Consider the following 18,627-nt stretch of genomic DNA (forward strand, 5'->3'; position numbering starts at 1 on the left):
TATGGAACAATAAATTGCATATTGTACAAAAAACTGTGACAACTGCGTTCTTTTTTCTGTTGTATTTGTTAACGTATACTACTGACTGCCGGACAGACTAAGCATTTTATATTTAGATTTTTGTATGCAGTAGATATCGACCGAGTCGTCTTCGTTGGCTTCAGGAAGCTTATTAACGTCGCTTCTTAGCTGGTATTGCTTCGTTTCGTAGAGAGGGAAAGAGAACTTGTGATTACGTTACGTGTATTACGTGTTCACATCACCCCTGTTCTAAGCCCTGTTTATGAGCCTTATAGGTAAATATTTAGTAGTGAAAGTCTGTAACTCGGATTTTTCAAGTAAGTTGTCTACACTATTTTATTCAATGGAACGTTTTTTGTAGGAGGAAGAAATAACAGCATTTCTATAGTATGCTCTGTAACGTTCCAAAAGCTAATATCTATAATTTAGCAAATTCCATCTGTTGGTAATGCATATATAAGAAAGTTACATCGTTACACTAAACAGAATAATAATAATAATAAAATAAATAAAAAATAAAAATAAATATTCTTGGAACGGGACTAACGGGCCTGTAATAAATCCGCAACCTATAATAACAGAATATGTTGACAACTGTTCGATCATCGTAATTACTAATAACTCGTCCTACACATAGCTGAAATTATTCTCAATACGAGCATAAATGCTTTGCGAACAAGCTAACCAATATATATATATATATATATATATATATATATATATATACAAGACTTTATATACAAATATTTTTATTATTTATTTAAAGGAACTGAATACAATACGCGAGACACAGATGTCACTTAGTTATACGTGCCCATTCGGCTCGGGTCCATACTAGGGTAATACATTTGCCCGACTCCGGGCGGTGGCAGCATGCCGGGAGGAAATGGAGGCGGTGCCAAAGCAGAGGCTGGATTGCCTGCATTCCCTGAGTTTTCGGGTGCTGCGGTTCCATACGGTGGAGTAGCCAGTGAACCACTATAGGCGCCATGCGCCGAAGTCTGGCTCGTAGATGCCTCTTCCCTTGCCGGGCTACGACCCCATTTGACGTTCACTCGACGTCCGTGAAGTTGGAGCTTGTTGAATGACCGTTCGGCAGCCGACTCAGCACAGGCTCTCGATTGAAAACATACAAACGCACACGATTGCTTTTCGACCACGTGAATCGACCGAATCTCACCAAACTGGTAAAAATGTGCCCGAATATCTTGTTCCGTAGTCTCTGCAATCACGTACAAAAAAATGTATATGAAAAAAAATATACATACACACATAACAAATTGATGCCACACGTTCTGTTTTACTGATGGCTTGTACTATTTCTCGGGTTTAAACGCAGTTCAGATAATGTATTTGCCGACAGTCAATATAGCTAATAAAAAAAGAACTCATAAAAAAGGCTAGGGACAAATGTAGGGATTCAAAAGGCATTTGTTATCACTTAAAAACATTTTATATTGGTTTTTCCAAAACATGTTGTTAGGAATGTTTAAACATTATAACTATACAAAGAAAGCTTCTTGAAATTTCTACTTGTGTGCTATATAAATGTTTCACTTACACAAGTCATGTCAAATATCCTTTTTGGTGTTGTATAGAGTTCGTTGTTTTTCGAGATAAACGTTCTTTCAACGGTACGATAAATATTTGGCACTATGTTCGTAGTAAATTATTCTACAATTCATTGCGAATGCTCGCAATATTTCTTATGTTTTTATTGTATTGACAAGATACGGCCATGCTGGTTACACCAGAAAATAAATTTCTATGCATCCTCGACCAATTTTTGTATTCGCGGTATTGAGTTTGCCTAAATTGAGTGTTCTATCGTTAGGCCTTCTGCCAACCAATAACGCAGGATATAATTTTGTTTAGCAAAGAAAATTCTTGGTCCTTAAATAAAACGAGTCTTTGCCCAAACTTCTACGTTAACAGTCTCGAATCATTCTCGAAATACACTCTTATATACGTCGCATCTCCGCTAGCATTAATGTAGTACCTATCGACGTCTAAAGATAGGGAAAAAGCTAGGCACAATATGGGCGTCTTAATATGCTCACGTAGAAATCGAAGGACTATATTTGGCAGTTTTTCAGATTTTTGCTGGTCTCTTTTCTTAGGGGGTTAACCATCCTTTTTATCAAATTAGTTAACAGGCATATTCGTTTGAAAGGCTGTTTCCTTTAACATAGTATTTGCAATCAAACAATATTTGACTTCATTTAGCCATTAAATCTTAACTACTACCTAAGATACTCAAACCCGCATGTTGGAGTTATCAATGCCACAGCCGAATTACACGTGTTGAGGGTACGTGGCCACAAGAACGGGCACGCACCACCTTATGGCTCCCATAGCAATGTTTTGAGAAGCTCAAGTGCTAAGAGCTGTGAGGCATTTCAGAACATCTCTTAATCCGCTGGGAGTATATATTGCTTAGTTTAGGTGTAAATGGTATGTGTCATTTTGTTACATCTGAGGATATGATTGGTATACTTACCCCTAGGAATATTTCCAATGTACAAGGTGGTGATGCTCTTGTCAGCAGGAGGTTCGATTCGTGGCATCGCTTGTGCACGCTGCATAAGTTTGTGAGCAACAGGATCATTGTTACCGTAGTAACGGTCCTTAATGTTCTGATCTGCCAGGGGGTCGTCTGGATCAGTTGGCTTTTCATGACGGTAGGGGCACTCATCCCCACGTTTGCATTCGCCCTTATAGCAATTATTGGGAAAAACCACAGACAAGTCAACAATGAAGCGTTTCTTTTTGTAAATCATTGGACACTGAGCCGAACTTGAAGGTACAACTCACTTGTTGTTCCTTCCTTTTTTCCAGTTTGCGTTTCCTTAACCAATATCATTACCGTAGCTGCGACTATTACGTCCATCCTAATAAAAATTGACTTCTTCAGGTATATCTTTTCTTTACTCTCGCTTAAACGGACTTTATCACACTGTCACTTACAATTATCTACGGCATCATACACGTACTTAAGATCCAATAAAAACTACAATAAATTGATTCTAGGTTCTCTAACTCTGCAAGGCCTACCTATGCAGCAGTTGACGGAGGACTTACTTTTACCCAAAACGAGCAGATGTGTGGCCGGTTTCTCTTGTAATACGGGGCTGTTCGTGCCATTCTCGCTAATAAGTCGCTTGGAGCTTGTGCCTTCGCCAGTTGCCCATATGGCCGGCTAGGATCTGCCGCGGCCACTGCAGATTCCACATTCTAACATATCAACATGAAAAAAATATTTTAGATGCAGATGATCAATCTTCAGAGTTATGTCAACACATTTAATTAAATATTATTTTCGAACGCTTTAAGTATATAGAGGTAGAGGGAACTTTTGTTTAGATTAAAATATAGCTGAGCTTGCTCATAGTAAATCGCATTTCAATTTTAATAGGAATGGGATGCTTACTTGTTGGTAGTACTCTTTATTGACATCGCTCTTAGGCACCTCATCCTTAATAGCCAAAGCCTGGTCACGAACTTGAACTGGTAGCCCGTAATCCAAATCCAAGAGACATGTCTGGCATACATTCTTCAACTTAGCACACGTCTGACACACCTAAATTTGCAAAAATACCAAACTCCAATAATTAAAATGATCAAATCGAATAAAAAATATTATAATTCACATCGAAACACTTCGGTAACAATTTTGGCTTGACAACACCTATGCATACATTACTTATGGATGCCTCGAAACTTCAAAGGAATTTGAATTTAAGTGACAGCTTTACAACACGAGGTCGGCATGGGAATAATTAAAAAAAAACCTTTCCTCACTACAAAAAAAACTGCAAATCTTAGGCTTGGGTAGGTCAATTCTAGTAGTCGATCTGAACTAAATTCTAGTTGACAACGCGCCACACGATTATATTGTTATACTAATCATAATATCTTTATTTTAAACAATCAGCATATTTAGTTCGGCGCTTTCCATTGGCAACTAGCTACTATACATTTAGCTATTTTATAGGCTGTATCTGTGCATCTGCAGAAAATTTTGAACTCTTCACAAATGTTCCCACATGCTACGCCTTAGAGAATGAATGGATAATAATAATTAATATCTCCAATTCTGTATACAGAAAACAAAAAAGATTATTTACAGAATTGTTGCAGTAATAGGAAATGTTCATACCTCAGTCTTTTTGAAGCGGCTTTTCGGTCCGGGGCACCAGCGAAACACGGTGAAAGGTCGCGCACAAATCTTACATTCTTTACCGTACTTATCCTTCATCTGCAAATAAACACAAACAGAATCACGCTCCATACTTAAATCCATTCATCATTCTCTCACAGGCTGTTCAGTAAGTATCTATCATATCTAGGACAGTAGGTATATCAGCGTCAATGGTAGTTGGTAAAATGATGATTTTTAATTAGCACTATAAATAGATTATTTGTCCTGCTTATTCTATAACAAAGAATTATAACAAAGACTGATCAAACAGTTAATCGTCGGTGTTACTTTATTCGTATAAAAATCTATGAGCCTCAAATGCAACCGCATAGGCGAAACCACTTGTACGTTACAATCCATCACGACCTCATGTACTAAGGTCCTGATTTCATTGATATGCAATGACTATTTCGCCTCTATCGCAACCTTGCTTCTTTGAATCAACAGAGAAATGTTTTTTTTTTTTTCTTTTATCATCTCTAATTAATGCAACTCTCGTATAGAAATAAAGTGTATTCACCCATCGTTGTATCATCATGTCATTGTAAAGAGCTCAATAATTCGTAAGTCAGGTTTTAAATATGCAGTGATGTATTACGTTGATAGGACAACTACGTTTAAATAGATCGTTTAAAAATAAAGAAAACATTAAATGCGTGAACGGCATCACGTGAACGATGAGCCTATGTATCGCAGCGAGACTACATACCATTCGAATGTAAGGGATTTCTCCAAGACATGTCTGGCATACAATGGGGAATTCGGCATCTTCCCAGTTAAGTCGGTTATAAGTGTTGGCGCTTTTAGAAGAAGCCATCTTGACGAATTCATAAAGTTTCCTTTAAAAAAAAAGCACCATTCAACGATTCCAGTTGTTATAATTATTTTTCTACACTAGGTGGTACGCTTCACTGTATATCAACAATAGCAGACGTCCAGCAGACTTAAAGGAATGCTCGCTGGCTTACCTAGAATCTTCATTCTGCATTCAAGCTCGCTGCCTTCGACAACCAATACATTAAATCATGCATCGTGAAATTACTTTTATAAAGAATAGCACAAACAAAAAATCTGAATAGATGTATTGTTCATTTTTGTTCGGTGCCACTTGATCAACGTGAATTCTGTACTCTGAGCAGCAACCGATCCAGCGGTTTTCTCCAGGATATAAAACCTTGATGCCAATGTATTCCATACTGTTGTAATATCATACACTGGCACTCTTGTCGTAGAGTTAGCGGTGTTGATATAAACATTTCAATATCTACTGCTTTAAATTAAACTGGCAAACTTCTTCGCATTAAGGTCGCTGGTTCAAATTCGTCATATGTATACAAACTCATACATTTTTTTGCCAATTAACCTCCACTACTTGGATCTTCTCAATGAAGACTCGTGTCCGTGCGTCTGCTCGTCGCTCATTCAGTTGTAGGGGGCGCTAACAAAAGACACCACATTCCTCATGTCCGGGATCTCTTCCGACTTTTCTGCTTTTGGAGTAACAGACCAATCCACTCTACACGTTGTCCTGTATGCACATTGACTAAGAGAGGAGAGTAAAGAAAAATTGTACACTTTTTTTCTTGTTTGTCAACAAAGTTGAAGTCTGAAAAGATACCTGATATAATTTGAACAGATGTACACAGAGTGAGTAATGTGCACTTCCGTGGTCGTACAACGCTCGATCAGCTGTCCATTGCCCGTTCTCTACGGTGGCGCCCACCAGGCGGCGTTGGGTGTGCGGCGACATCTCCGAACGGGAGAGACAGCGTAACGACACCGGAGAGCACTCTATGCGCCTTAAGCTAACTCAGTTAGCAACGGGGAGCTGCGGGCCAGTCCGTACTGCTGCATCGGGCAGCTGGGGTTCTTCTGCCACCGTCTTCTAATTGTTTTAAATAAAATACCTTGTGCACCTTATAGACCGACAGCGACGACAACCTCGTTCGTTGGCTGCAGCGAAATACACATTTACTACCCCAGTTATTGTTATTACTACCACTTGTAACGCAGTGTGTAAGAGTGTTTGAGGAATCGTCTGTGCCGCGTGAATGCGATGGCGTTTTGTATCATTCATGGGGGCACCTCGTACACGGGCCTGAGTTGCCGCCAGAAAATGATTTTGCTTCTTAGGTTCACCGCAGCATTTGGCCAGGTGCGCGTTCGCTCCTAAGGAAACAACGAACAGAAATACGTTTGATGCGCATTGTACTGGTCAATCATTGACCAGCCCATTACATTCATTAATCAGTATTATTTGTAATTATAATTTACTATTGTTTGCGCACTAGCCAGTTGGTGGAGAACGCGAAACTTATGCTGGCATGTGACAGGCATGACTACATATGCACTTGTATCCCTCTCAGTTATTCAAAGACGTTGAGGACGGTAGCTGCATGTACCTCTTCACGGAACTGCAACGGTAGATCCAGATGGAAACGATCTTCATCCTACAGATGAAAAATGTTGAGAGTGTTGAACAGTAAATAGATCTGTCAAATATTCGTACGCAGTAGCCAGTACCGGTAATAGGCTTATTGGTTTGGCCAGCAATCTTTGACATGCGTTTTTGACTTAAGACTTTTCTACAAAATATCGTATTGTGCTTCTGCCGTTTTCATTCCTTTATTACTCGGACCTGCAACGCAAATTACTGTGCTTGTCGTTCGTGGAGTAGTACTCTGCCGTTGTATCTTTGCCTTCGAGGAAGAAGTATTAGAATGTGCTTATAACTTTAAGAGAGCGCTTGCTAGCCAATACCTTTAGTTATAATGATGTTTTGGACATTTCGCGTAATCTGTTCTCTTATGCCATACGTGGGTAACGGCATAAAAAGCGTATAACATATGATATATATGAAATAATATGTAGCCGCTACGTTTATGGGCATCGACGGCGATAACGGTCATGCTATAGAGTTACGTGATTTTTAAGGGACTTCTCTAACCTCTTTAGCGAATATACATATGTATTGTGCGTGGGTATGTACGTGGTTGGTTAAAATGTGTTAATAAAAATAGTGCTAATTAGAAGACTAACTTATAGAAGTTTATTAAATTAGAAGTGATATTTTTATATAAAACGTATATTTTAAAAAGTTGTGCAGTTCTTCATGCATTTTCAAGGATCCTTTTTCATTGCTCGACATGCTTAAGTTGAATTGAAACCCATAAGTGTGGCCGGCTGTTCGTGTATGCTACTACGGTTTTCACGAGGTTCTAATTATTTCGTTCACATGACATCGTAGCAGGGTGCAAAAGCACAAAGTCAGAAAAAAGGATCTAGCAACAAGAATTTTGCGGCCAACGTCTTATATAAGCTAGATATTAACGGCTGGCTTTCCAATCAAGGATCCCCTATTATTCACCAGCACTGTCTTTTGCTTCTGCGAAGTAAGAAGTACATCTGGCGACGACTACGACAGCAGGGGGGCTGGACTTAAAGGGGTCAGACATCGGGAGAAAAATAGGTGATCTGCTCATCCAGCCTTGATGCCTAGGTGCTGATGAGTACTTGCGTGCCTAAACGCTGACTCAAAGAGTGATACACATCAGTCGTTGTACTACTATTTCTGAACTAGTCAAGGACGATTGGGCCTGCCAGTTGGCTGACATCGTCGGATGTCTCCTCTGTTTTAAGATTTAGCAAAAGACACGAACTAATTCTTTTACTGTTGTTGTCTCTGTTTCGTGTGTATCACGTAACTATCGGGTGGTGCTCGAATGAATTAAAAGGCAGACCAATTAAACCTGAATGAAATTGAAGCTTAGCCATTGAACATCAGAGAATATACTAGGCTATTAATAACAATCTTTGATCCAGCATTTGATTTCGATGCAGCTCCTTTTTGCCCTGATAACACGCTAAACACAAGAGTTTATTTAATTCTCTTTGGTTTCGAACAATGTAAATTCTCTTATATGTTTGGACTGATGTAGAACTAGTTTGAATTTAGATTTTGGTAAAAGTAATTGGCGGCAAAAAGTTTTACTTAATTTAATTACCAATATCGTGTTCACGTTTATGACTCAAATTTTTCTTCATTTCAGAAACCAAAGTCTTCAACGCGAGCTCTGTGTACTCAACCTACTAAGAGTGACGATAGCAACTTTAAGAAACAAAATAACCTCCTTAGCGTTTCTTATTTGCGTGGTAAGCACTTATCCTTGAGTCTTCCTTTGGCATTTTTGACAAGGTGTGTTAAGACACGCGGGGTGTGTTAAGAAAAACACCTATAATAAGTGTACTATAATGAAAACTGCACTAAGTCTCGGGAGATGTTTCCGTAATAGTTTTTGAGCTGTACAATATCCTTATGGGCAAAAAGCAGTGCATCTTCGAACGAAAAGCAATGATACGGGTATTGCATTTTCTGTACAAAAACTCTGTTACCAATTCACAGTCGTCCTTATGTCTGCATTGGGAGCATTGGAGTTTTATTCCACGCTGCAGCCTTTTTATCGTTTTTTAGGTTACAAAATGTTAACAACAGTTCGACCATTATACTATATCTAAGTGTTTGAGCCGCTAGATTTTCCTGTATTAACGGAATTATACGAGGACTCCTATCGATGCAATAGTTATCTAATCAACCATGTCTACCAGCGTCAAATTCAGTGAGTATGTCTGTCCTTCCTGTGATTGAATGTTCCTTTAAAGCGGCGGATTACGGGGGACGAAAAGTAAACACTTACAACTATGATGTGTTTAAAAAAACAAAAAACGCGCTTCATAATCTGTGGCAAAACCAAACGAAGTGATGTAATGAGTTCAATGTGATAACAAAGGAATTACCAGCTGTTGCCCCCTGGTCAAGCCGTCAAATAAAAACAAAAATCGGATCTTCACTGTCAAAAACTAACAACATTATAAAAAGCCATTAAAAAATCAACCTAAACTAGTAAACAGCAAAGGCATTATTCTCATCCATGACAAAGCCAGGCCACGTGCATCTGTCTTCTTTTCTAAGTACCCCACAAAATTTGAAATAACTGCGATGAGAAATTCTCATACACATGCCATATAGCCCATATGCTGTCCAATCAGCCTATCACCTGTTTCAGTCTTTGCGAAACTTTCTTAATGCTATTAACCTTAACATATGTACATATGTTCCTAGAAAAATACATAAGGTCATCGATAAAACTGGCGCATATGTAATATAGTATTATTATTTACTTCAATTTGGACTTAAAATCAATCAATACTTTTTCGACCACCGAATGTATACGTATCTATATTTTCCTGGGTACTGCGTGCTGTTCAGGTATGCCCACAATCATAGTTCCACTTCCTAGTCGAGGAGAGCGATGCCGGTTTACATTGCGACCCCTTGGAAATACCCTTCAAGACCTCTGCGATTCTGTGCAGTCGGAAGATCGAGGCGTGGACTATATGGTTGCACACACGCTTGGTAAATACAATGGATGCAATTCTAAAGAAAGAGCATAGGAAGCTTCTGCTATTCATGCATTGCCCTGTTAATACATAATGAATACAGATAATAACAGTCAAGAGGGAACTGTAAAATTGCTTACATCCGTGTGAAATTTCAGACGGATGCCGAATTTCTGGGACGACCTCAATAGAATCGCTTTTTCAAGAGCCATTCAAGCTGACGCTTAACAAAGACACCTATACGGTCGAACCGCCTGAGATAAGTGAGTGCCCCTGAATCACTGTTTACAGCCTTACGTGTTTGGTCTGCATGCTTCGCTAACAGGTAGCTAGTGGTTATCAAAGCCTCTGAGAATTGATAATGATTACATTGGATAAACGCTGACTGAAGTGACTGTTTGCTATTACGTGCCTATTTTTTATGATATATATTTATTTGAATTTTGCCAACAAATTCTGGATGTATGTTAATATGAATGGTAACACCGTATGTATACATATTTAATGTTTCGTAACGTATAAACTGTGTGCTGAAAACAGTGATTAGGACCTTAAATTTATCTATTCTATTTTTTAAGACCATTATCTTATGCATGTTGCTTGTTGGAGTTATTGAGCCTAGTTGTTGGCCATGCTTTAAGATCGTTCCTATCGTACTTTTTCTGTTTAATATCGAACTTTCCTACTAGTAAAAAGAGGTATGATTTAACTGAGTATAGACTTGAATTGCTGGTAAATTTAGTGAGCAATTGGTGTGATACAGTAGCATATGTATGCCGACATATGCAAGACTAAAAAAGCCCTGCGGTTCATCATCAGGTGGATAACAAAAGGATAATATCATACAACGTAGGTTTACCCTGAAATGAAATATTAGTCTACTGTGACACAACTGTTGCAATCGTAGATTCGATGCGCCACACTCTATAACAAGGCATGGTTGAACTTGTTAAGGGTAGAGTTGATAGTAAAGAACTCAGCACTTTTAGTACTACGTACTAACACGTACCAATTCGATATTATTCATTTATTGCTGTGCGTGTACTGCTCTCTACGTCGCATTCTCATGTGGTGGAATCCTGGGTCCGTTTGCGTGTGTCTTTCTGTGTACTTCGCCCGCACGTCGTGCTTTCGCGAATACTTCACACGCATGTTCGCATCAACGTATCCGTCGCTTTGGGTCTGCCGATCTGGCATCGTGTGGCCACAGCGACGATTCACGGTCTCCAGCAGACTGGTGGCAAGGACGGATATGAGAGTACGTAACAAACCGTCTTTTTAGGATCATTCCATAAAGTTCAGGGTACGAGGCATTGAAATAACAGGAGTCCCCATAATCATTACGCTAATAAGATGCATATTTCAAAACCAAATGAATGCAAACATATGATATTCTAAATTAGCACGCAATAACAGCTGAAAAGTTATTCTTGATACAAGATTCTCCTATCCGGAACTTTCGGTTGTCAATATCGGGTAATATTGACTAGTGCTTTTGATTTGATAGCAATAATATCTCTCGAAGATCAAGCAGTCGGAAACGCCGTCGTGGTCGTTAACTCCCGAAAGGGTTCACAGCGGTGTTGTGACGAGACGAATTTAGGTATGACTGGAAATGTCCGTAATTCTGTCTCTCGGCCTTCAACAAATCGTTTATAATAAATGTGAATAGAATCGGAAGTAAGCAGCTCTGCAGGAACGCATGATTATAAACAAACCTTTCTTTTTTTTATTTGAGTCATCTATATACCAATGTCATCTAAATAAATTTAATTTTGCCATGTATGTTCGACATACAGTCTGTGGTTATTCTCAGTTGCCTCCTTTCTACCTTCTTATGCGTCTATTGCTGTCCAAGCTGCTTATATACAATCTGAAATATAACTCCTTCTTTCCTCTACAAAGCTGCTGCTAGTATATTGTGCGATGAAGGAAATCTTCCCCTAGTAGTCCAGGCTCGAAAGGTGAATGTCCCGGTTGCAAAGGAAAATACATTTTCGATACGTTGTTTACTCGTCTGTTTAGCACTCATCGATAATTAAAACGGTGAGGCTGATTTGTCTTTTCGTTAACTTTTGTCATATTTAGCTTGATGTACCTTTCCCGCAACCCTACAAGACTAACACACCTGTTGTGAAAGCTGATTTATCAATGGATTTCAAAATTAGCATCTAAAACACACAGCGATTCACTGTCGCTTACATTTTATTTTCTCGCAATTGATTTACTCGAGATTTCTAAAAAGCTATAAGGCATTTAAAGACAGAGCGGTCAAGAGCAGAAGGTTTATTTATGTGAAGCCTAAACTGAGGTCATCCAAATAATGTATATACTTAGCAACATTATAATGCTAACTCGGGGAACACTTCTCATAAAAAATTACATCAATATTGAACTCGACTCTAAAAAGCGCGTTTTGTTTTCAGTTGACCTTAACTAAGAAAAAAAGCCATCAAGCAAATCCAGCGTTAAAAAGATGGACCGTGTCCAAGCTGTGCTTGTCAAGCGTTGTTAAAAATTTGAATCATCAGCTTTTCAGTTACCCGACAAAAATATCTTAGTGTTATTATCCAAAAATCTAACCGAACTGGGATACGCTCTCAATGCCAAAATTGCAATTTTTTTTAATTATTAAACCACTTTCTAACAATCCTTTCGACTATAGAGTACGGCGTACATTCTCTGGCTTGCTTTGACTGTTCTTACGGCAAAACGTGATTTAGAAGCTATAAGAGATCAACGTTTTGGCCACGCGAGACGTTTATCTTCAAAGCCCAAGCTTGAGGCAACGTTCGGTTCGCCGTTAAACACAGTCGTAACAGACTTATAGTGCAGTGCAAGCACTCTCCAATGTTACTTTCTATAACGTTCGGCCAACTGCGTGCGATTAAAGAAGAAAAACAATTCAAAAAAGTTGCAACAAATTACTGAAGCACCAAATACTATATTTTATAGATGTCTTCAGAAAATCAATGTTAAACCAGTTGTGCTTCTATATGCATTACTTTCTCGACTATGAAACAGAAGAAGTTACGTCAGAACATGCTGAATCACTGGCCGATGTGAAGATCCTGGTCAATCGTCTTTACGAAAGCCTCACAGTATCCGAGCATCAGTTAGAACAAGAACGAAAGATACTTGCAAAGATCGAACAGATTCAAGGAGAGATGGAGCCTTTAGAGAAGCTTAAAAACGAAATCGCACGTTCATCGCAACGCCGAACTACAATCCTTGGCTGGATGGGATTGGGCCTTATGAGTGTTCAATTCGGGGTACTTGCTCGCCTTACCTGGTGGGAGTATTCTTGGGATATTATGGAACCTGTTACCTATTTCGTCACTTACGGTGAGTAGTAGTTGTTTAACAAACAATGGCTATTATTCATTTTGGTTTGAGGAAAGTTATTTTCTATGATGGATTTTGCAATAATACCGAAACTAGGGGGACTAAGTTTTTCATATCTAATAATCCTATGAAGTATGCATGTCCTGCATTAATTTCAGAATATTAAGAGAACATATTTTCACTATAATTTTCCTATGTCTTCGTATTATCTCGATTTCATATATACGCGTAGGTACAAGCATGGCCGCGTATGCATACTTCATGGTAACGAAGCAGGATTACTATTTACCTGACGTTAGGGACCGGGAGTTCCTTAAGGCATTCTGGAAAGGTATGACGATAACATATCATACCATCATGTATTTAATTGATCTACCGATCTATAAATTATATCTGTAGATAAATATCTGTAGATTCCTAATCGAGTGATTTAGTTGCAGCCTCGGATATGATAGATTTTTTTGCTTTCGCTTTAACTTCCATTGTTGTAACATAGGAGCGTCAAAACGCGGTCTTCAATTGTCCCGCTATAACGAGCTGCGTGATTCGCTAGCCGAGTGTCAAGAGGAATTGCGTCGTTTGCGTGACCCCTTGCAGAAGCATTTGCCCCTTAGAGAGATATGTGACGACTGTGTGCATCACAAGGAGCTCGAGGAGAGGCGAAGGAAGGATGAATTCTAGTTATTAAGTCGAAAAAAACACTAACGAGATGGTTGACATTCGCGTACATCTAAATAACCAGATACGATGACGACAACGACAACAACAATAACAACAACATAAATAGCGACGATAACAACAAACGCTATAAACAACAACATCAACAAAGTGTTACATTCAGCCATTCATCATGTCATAAGTTCATTATTCGAACGTAATGATCGTATCCAGTGAGGCCGGAAAGCTATTCAATGACACGATTAGATCCGACGATGGAGAAGAGACAACTTTAGTTGATATTGGGATGTAAAAGTGGTGGAGCAACGTTTAGGCGATGGAAGAATGTATTGGTCTTTGAAACGTTAACATAGCCGAAAACAGCAAATACAATCTTAACAGGTAGCAGTTGCTCAATATAATGGTTACGATACACTACTGATCCACTAGACAAACTGGCAACAGACACCTCAGAGATTGACCAACAAATGAGAACAGATGCTTTCATTGTGATCTAAGCTTACTACCTATCTACCTTTTCTCCATATTATTATTATTAAGCCAGAAATCTAGCCAAAGCTTTGTTTATGCTACACATATATTGAGCGAAATACAAGACCCTTTCTAAGCTGTATTGGTTCGATAAGAAACAGAGTGGGCTGATCTGTTTGATTCACAAATGTATTCATTAGTTACCAGCTACGCTATCTTGGCTGGTTCTTTTATCAGGGTAAAGCGGCGCCACCAGGAAAATTTCGTTCGTGTCCAGTTAATTCAAACAATTGTGGGTTTTGTCTAAAGTAAATCTGGCATTTACCAGAAATTGCTAGAAATCTAGAAAAAAAATATCTGAAAAAAAAATTAATTCTAAGGTAATTAACTGCGATGTCCTTTCATAAACATCCGACGAGACCTACAAAGACCTAATTATTAATCGATAATATATAAAATTATTGCATTGCTGTTAGCCGACAATTAAAATCATTTACACGTCACAACCGAGAACTGCTGGTACATAACTGCTTGGAGCAAGCTTTTGTGCTTGGATCCATGCCCTCATCTGACGGTAGGCTGTCGGTACTTATCTGTGATTGAATTTCCATTTATCTATATCTTCATTATCATTATAAGAAACTCAATCCGAAACTTGCAGCAGTGCGACGGAAGCATTTAGCCGGCCAATCGAGCGTTTAACAGGCGAATGAATCCGACTTGATAATGCCGAATTCTAGTCATTTCATGATCTTCACGTTAAACAACTGCGTTAACAGCAACAACAAAAATTAACACTACAATATGAACATTAGAGAGAGAAGCTAGAAAAACTTCGCTTATTTTTCTTCTTAAATATCCTTACTCGCTCAGTTTTTTTCTTTGTAGTTGTTTCCATTTTTTTGACGTATCCATTAAGACGATGTTGTCCATACATTACAATATTCACGAGATTTATTTGCGCAGATATTAATTAACGTATTACTGTTAATATACATTAACATTAATGTATCAATGCTATTCTGATAAGAGCCTATGTTTGTTGGGGTTAACAGTCTGCCTTACTTACTTACTCGCTACCGATGTACAGATAAGTTAACTATTTACGACATCCACGTGCAGTATGACGTGAAGTCATTTTACTTGTATCTGTTACTGAAGTACTTACATCGATTCAGCAATGTGCTAATGCTGAAATTTCACTTTGTGAAACCGCTTATTCGTTATTAGTTGCCCTGCAATGGCAACGTTAACTTTTACCGAACAAGCACAGTTCATGTTAGACAACTGGCACGGCATTGTATAAAGGGTTAGAACCAAACTAGTCGAAAGTGAGCAAGCAAGAAACTGAATGGCTATTTTCCGCTTAAATCAACCTCCCTCTTAATAGTCGCCAGGCAACACTTTATGGTGGTGATTATAATCTCCAAGCCGATGGAAAACAAAAACTTGTACTAAAAAAAATCATTATTTTTTAATTCCAAAATAGAAAGCATATTGATTCTATAAAAACGACGTTTCCATTAATTCTGCCCAAAATGCTGAACCGATTGTCAACTAGAAGCATGACATTGATCTTCGTTATTAGCGGGCGATCTCTGGTACGTCGCAAACGCAAATTGCAAGCTATGTTTTTTGTTCGTACGAGACGAATCTCAGTGCTGTCAAATACAGATTAATTTTTATTGCTGTGATTGAGTTGGGCTTCGGTTTATTTTGGTTTCGACTATAGTTTGTAAATAATGATAAGCAAAATTCTGGTTATATATACAGATATACATTCTACAGATATAGTACTTCGGCGTTGTATCGATGTGCCGACTGGCCCTTGGCCACTATTATTGTATGCACACGTTGAATAAGATCTGCAAATGCTGCCACGAAGAAGCAAATCTCTCTAACGTAAATGCCTCCCTTGGCAGATGACCGCAATAGTTGCAAGGGGCGAAGTTCATGACTATGTCTAGCGGAGCCAGTTTCGCTACCACCGCTACGACTTTTATTACTATTACTAGGGCAAAAAGCAATAGTTGCGAACACTGTGTAACCATCGCTTATTAAGAACGTCAATGATAAATTAGCTAGAATCAACCTTTTCGGCCAGTCAATCTATTAAGTGACCCAACTAACTTTGATAATACGAACATTAACTCTTCTTCTTCCCTACCAATGTAAACCAGCCGATCAATCGACTTTCCTTCTCATCAACAGTTAACCAACTTCCGACCACTCGACACGTATTCAAAGGAGACTACAAGCTATCGTGAGAATACAGACAGACATATAATTTCCTGTCCCAGTTAATCTGCTTGTAGCCTTTCAACTAGCTGGTGCCAATATACGCCAGTCATATTTACCTTCAAGCAAAAATAGAGATCAAGAGAGGACGATGAGGACAACGATGTCAATAAAATCGGAAAGTAGATACCGATTAACTTATGTGATTTGAAACTAAATACAGATAACGCAATTACGGTTATATACAGCGCGAACGATGTCGAGAGCATTGTCACTAACATGGCCGTGAAGGCTGAAGGCTTATTCCGTCACAAATAAAGCGACAAAATAATTTAGAACGATAAAAAATGAATGTGCGTTTATGCTTCAACCAATAAGACCGTTGATTTTTGATAGTTTGTGGATGTTCTCGTGATATATTAATAGATAAGGTATTTGCCTACTAATTTTAGCTACGCATGGTGATTGAAATTTGAATCTGGACATAGAAACACTCCGTGTCGTAGGAACCAGCCGTCTGATGGAGTGTCTAATGGCAGTGTTGAACGTAACAGCTCGACACTTTTAGTTTACATACTTTGCAAATACGCTGGTGTGTACCGTGTTTGTCTGCTAAATTTCAGACACAAATGATGATTAGTGCACGTATCTGAGCGTTGAGACACTTCATTTCCGAGAACCAGCTACCCGATAGGATGCATAACGGCATTAAAGTTCGAAACCTTAGATTATTTTGGAAGGTTAGGACGGATTCGAAGGCGAAGTATACATTAGTCATAAGACGCAGTGCTGTATATCTAGCAGCTGAGAAAATCGTTTTTTTTAAGATGGAAAGGTTTACGCACTTGGAAAAATAGCAGATAGGGACGACATAAACGAAAGGTATTATTTCCGTAAACGCGTTTTCAAATGATATCGGCGAAAGTTTGACCGGCAATATTGTAAAACAAGGAAGGGTAAATCTATTAAAAATAAACTTCTTAAGCAGTATAACTTTTCGGCTTGAAACCTTCTTACGTATGCTAATCTTATAAGAAGAAACCCTATCTTCATAATTCTTTATTTTATATAAAAAGCAAAACATCCTCAATTATTTTCTTCTTTGAACTCATAAATAATGTTTCCTTGTCATTATCATAGGCGCATTTTGCGTACATATGCCTGTCTTCACAAGAATTCCTTTGCTTTTAAAATGGTGTTGTTTTTGTTGCAAAAACTGAATTTAATTGCACTTTGTGATAATATTCTAACATCTAGAATATATTACTTCGCAAAAGTTTATTCACACTTTTTTAACTAATTAACAGTAGTTAGGGTTTAACAGTCCTAAAATAAAGCAGATTTGTTTAATCAAAGATTCGCTGGTTAGTTTTATTAGGCATAAAATGATTGTCGATACTGGAAACTTTGCCCATCGCATGCTCATTTTGAAAGTTTTTTTTTAGGGGTTAGAAGTTATTAAAAGTTACATTATCGCTGGTCACTATTCCGTATACGAGCTGTAACGAGCTTAGAGGAACCCATTGTCGCTGCAGTGTTATTGAGACTACAACCCGTTCGCACTAACACTATGAAATTACCTGGAAAAGAAAACTGGCCACCTTACCTTACGCACGAAGAACAATCGACGAATGATGGATACTTACATCATGTACATATGTACTGTCTATTATTACCTAGGGAACACCAACGTACTAAAGAATGATAAACACAAAACTGTACATTTTATATGAATTTTCGCAAACGATATATTTCCTTTTTTCGGTTCATTTTAGTTCCATTTTACTGTTGTTGTGTACGTGCAGCACCACCACCGTCGCTAACACCCCTACATAAATCTCACATTGTTGTCGTCTACATATATATATATATATATATATATATATATATATATATATATATATATATATATATTTGTGAGCCATAAATAGAATGTATATGTGAATGTAAATACATTCTGTACAGAGCTGCAAGTTTATGGCGCAGGTTAAGGAGGTTCATCCTTAATTCATAGGGCAGTAAGAGAATACTTGCTATATTATGTGAGTAATTCTTCCACATTTCAATTCATTTCGTTTCATTTTGGACCGAACAATTGATCAAATAGGGCGTTGTTTTTCATTTATTATACAGTATTTATAACAACAACAACAATAATAATAATAATAAAATAGACCCTAACTGTATGAGTTCGATAGTAGTTCTAATGCTGCCTACTACAGTGCGGCTCCTTCGTTCGTTATAACGTATTTTTATTTTGTTCTATAGCATTTCGC

The 18,627-nt window shown here is 38.2% G+C and overlaps 2 protein-coding genes across 15 annotated transcripts; one reads left to right on the plus strand and one right to left on the minus strand.

The window, feature by feature from the left end:
• Positions 1 to 753: 753 nt before the first annotated feature.
• LOC111248995 (pre-mRNA-splicing factor RBM22) lies at positions 754 to 5,971 on the minus strand. Of its 2 annotated transcripts, none has more exons than XM_086977717.1 (7): positions 5,841 to 5,971; positions 4,932 to 5,061; positions 4,181 to 4,279; positions 3,452 to 3,601; positions 3,103 to 3,255; positions 2,522 to 2,735; positions 754 to 1,243 (listed from the first exon to the last, which is right to left on the minus strand). In XM_086977717.1, the coding sequence occupies exons 2-7, from the start codon at positions 5,037 to 5,039 to the stop codon at positions 822 to 824; spliced, it is 1,146 nt and encodes a 381-aa protein (XP_086833843.1). In that variant the 5' UTR covers positions 5,040 to 5,061; positions 5,841 to 5,971; the 3' UTR covers positions 754 to 821. The 2 variants fall into 2 exon arrangements, with proteins under 2 accessions (XP_086833843.1, XP_022657967.1); XM_022802232.2 differs by lacking the exon at positions 5,841 to 5,971 and adding an exon at positions 5,568 to 5,721.
• A 65-nt stretch (positions 5,972 to 6,036) lies between these two features.
• Positions 6,037 to 16,703, plus strand: MCU (mitochondrial calcium uniporter). Of its 13 annotated transcripts, none has more exons than XM_022802251.2 (8): positions 6,049 to 6,377; positions 8,272 to 8,374; positions 9,489 to 9,635; positions 9,778 to 9,882; positions 10,830 to 10,877; positions 12,647 to 12,964; positions 13,197 to 13,295; positions 13,461 to 16,703. In XM_022802251.2, exons 1-8 carry the CDS (start codon positions 6,279 to 6,281, stop codon positions 13,643 to 13,645), a joined length of 1,104 nt encoding a protein of 367 aa, XP_022657986.1. In that variant the 5' UTR covers positions 6,049 to 6,278; the 3' UTR covers positions 13,646 to 16,703. The 13 variants fall into 13 exon arrangements, with proteins under 13 accessions (XP_086833848.1, XP_086833847.1, XP_086833846.1 ...); XM_022802242.2 differs by having other exon boundaries at positions 6,053 to 6,377; positions 12,644 to 12,964; XM_086977723.1 differs by lacking the exon at positions 6,049 to 6,377 and adding an exon at positions 6,394 to 6,704 and having other exon boundaries at positions 12,644 to 12,964.
• Positions 16,704 to 18,627: the final 1,924 nt, after the last annotated feature.

The sequence above is a fragment of the Varroa destructor genome, unplaced genomic scaffold (assembly GCF_002443255.2).
Source record: "Varroa destructor unplaced genomic scaffold, Vdes_3.0 BEIS01000001.1, whole genome shotgun sequence".
NCBI lineage: Eukaryota > Metazoa > Arthropoda > Arachnida > Mesostigmata > Varroidae > Varroa > Varroa destructor.

Coding starts and splice junctions, on each gene's coding strand:
- MCU (XM_022802242.2), top strand. CDS start 6,279: ATGGCGTTTTGTATCATTCATGGGGGCACCTCGTACACGGGCCTGAGT. Junction 6,378..8,271: donor TCACCGCAGCATTTGGCCAG/GTGCGCGTTCGC, acceptor TCTTCATTTCAG/AAACCAAAGTCTTCAACGCG. Junction 9,883..10,829: donor GGTCGAACCGCCTGAGATAA/GTGAGTGCCCCT, acceptor GTGTGGCCACAG/CGACGATTCACGGTCTCCAG.
- LOC111248995 (XM_022802232.2), bottom strand. Junction 3,602..4,180: donor GCCGCTTCAAAAAGACTGAG/GTATGAACATTT, acceptor TTGCAAATTTAG/GTGTGTCAGACGTGTGCTAA. Junction 1,244..2,521: donor CATTGGAAATATTCCTAGGG/GTAAGTATACCA, acceptor ACGTGATTGCAG/AGACTACGGAACAAGATATT.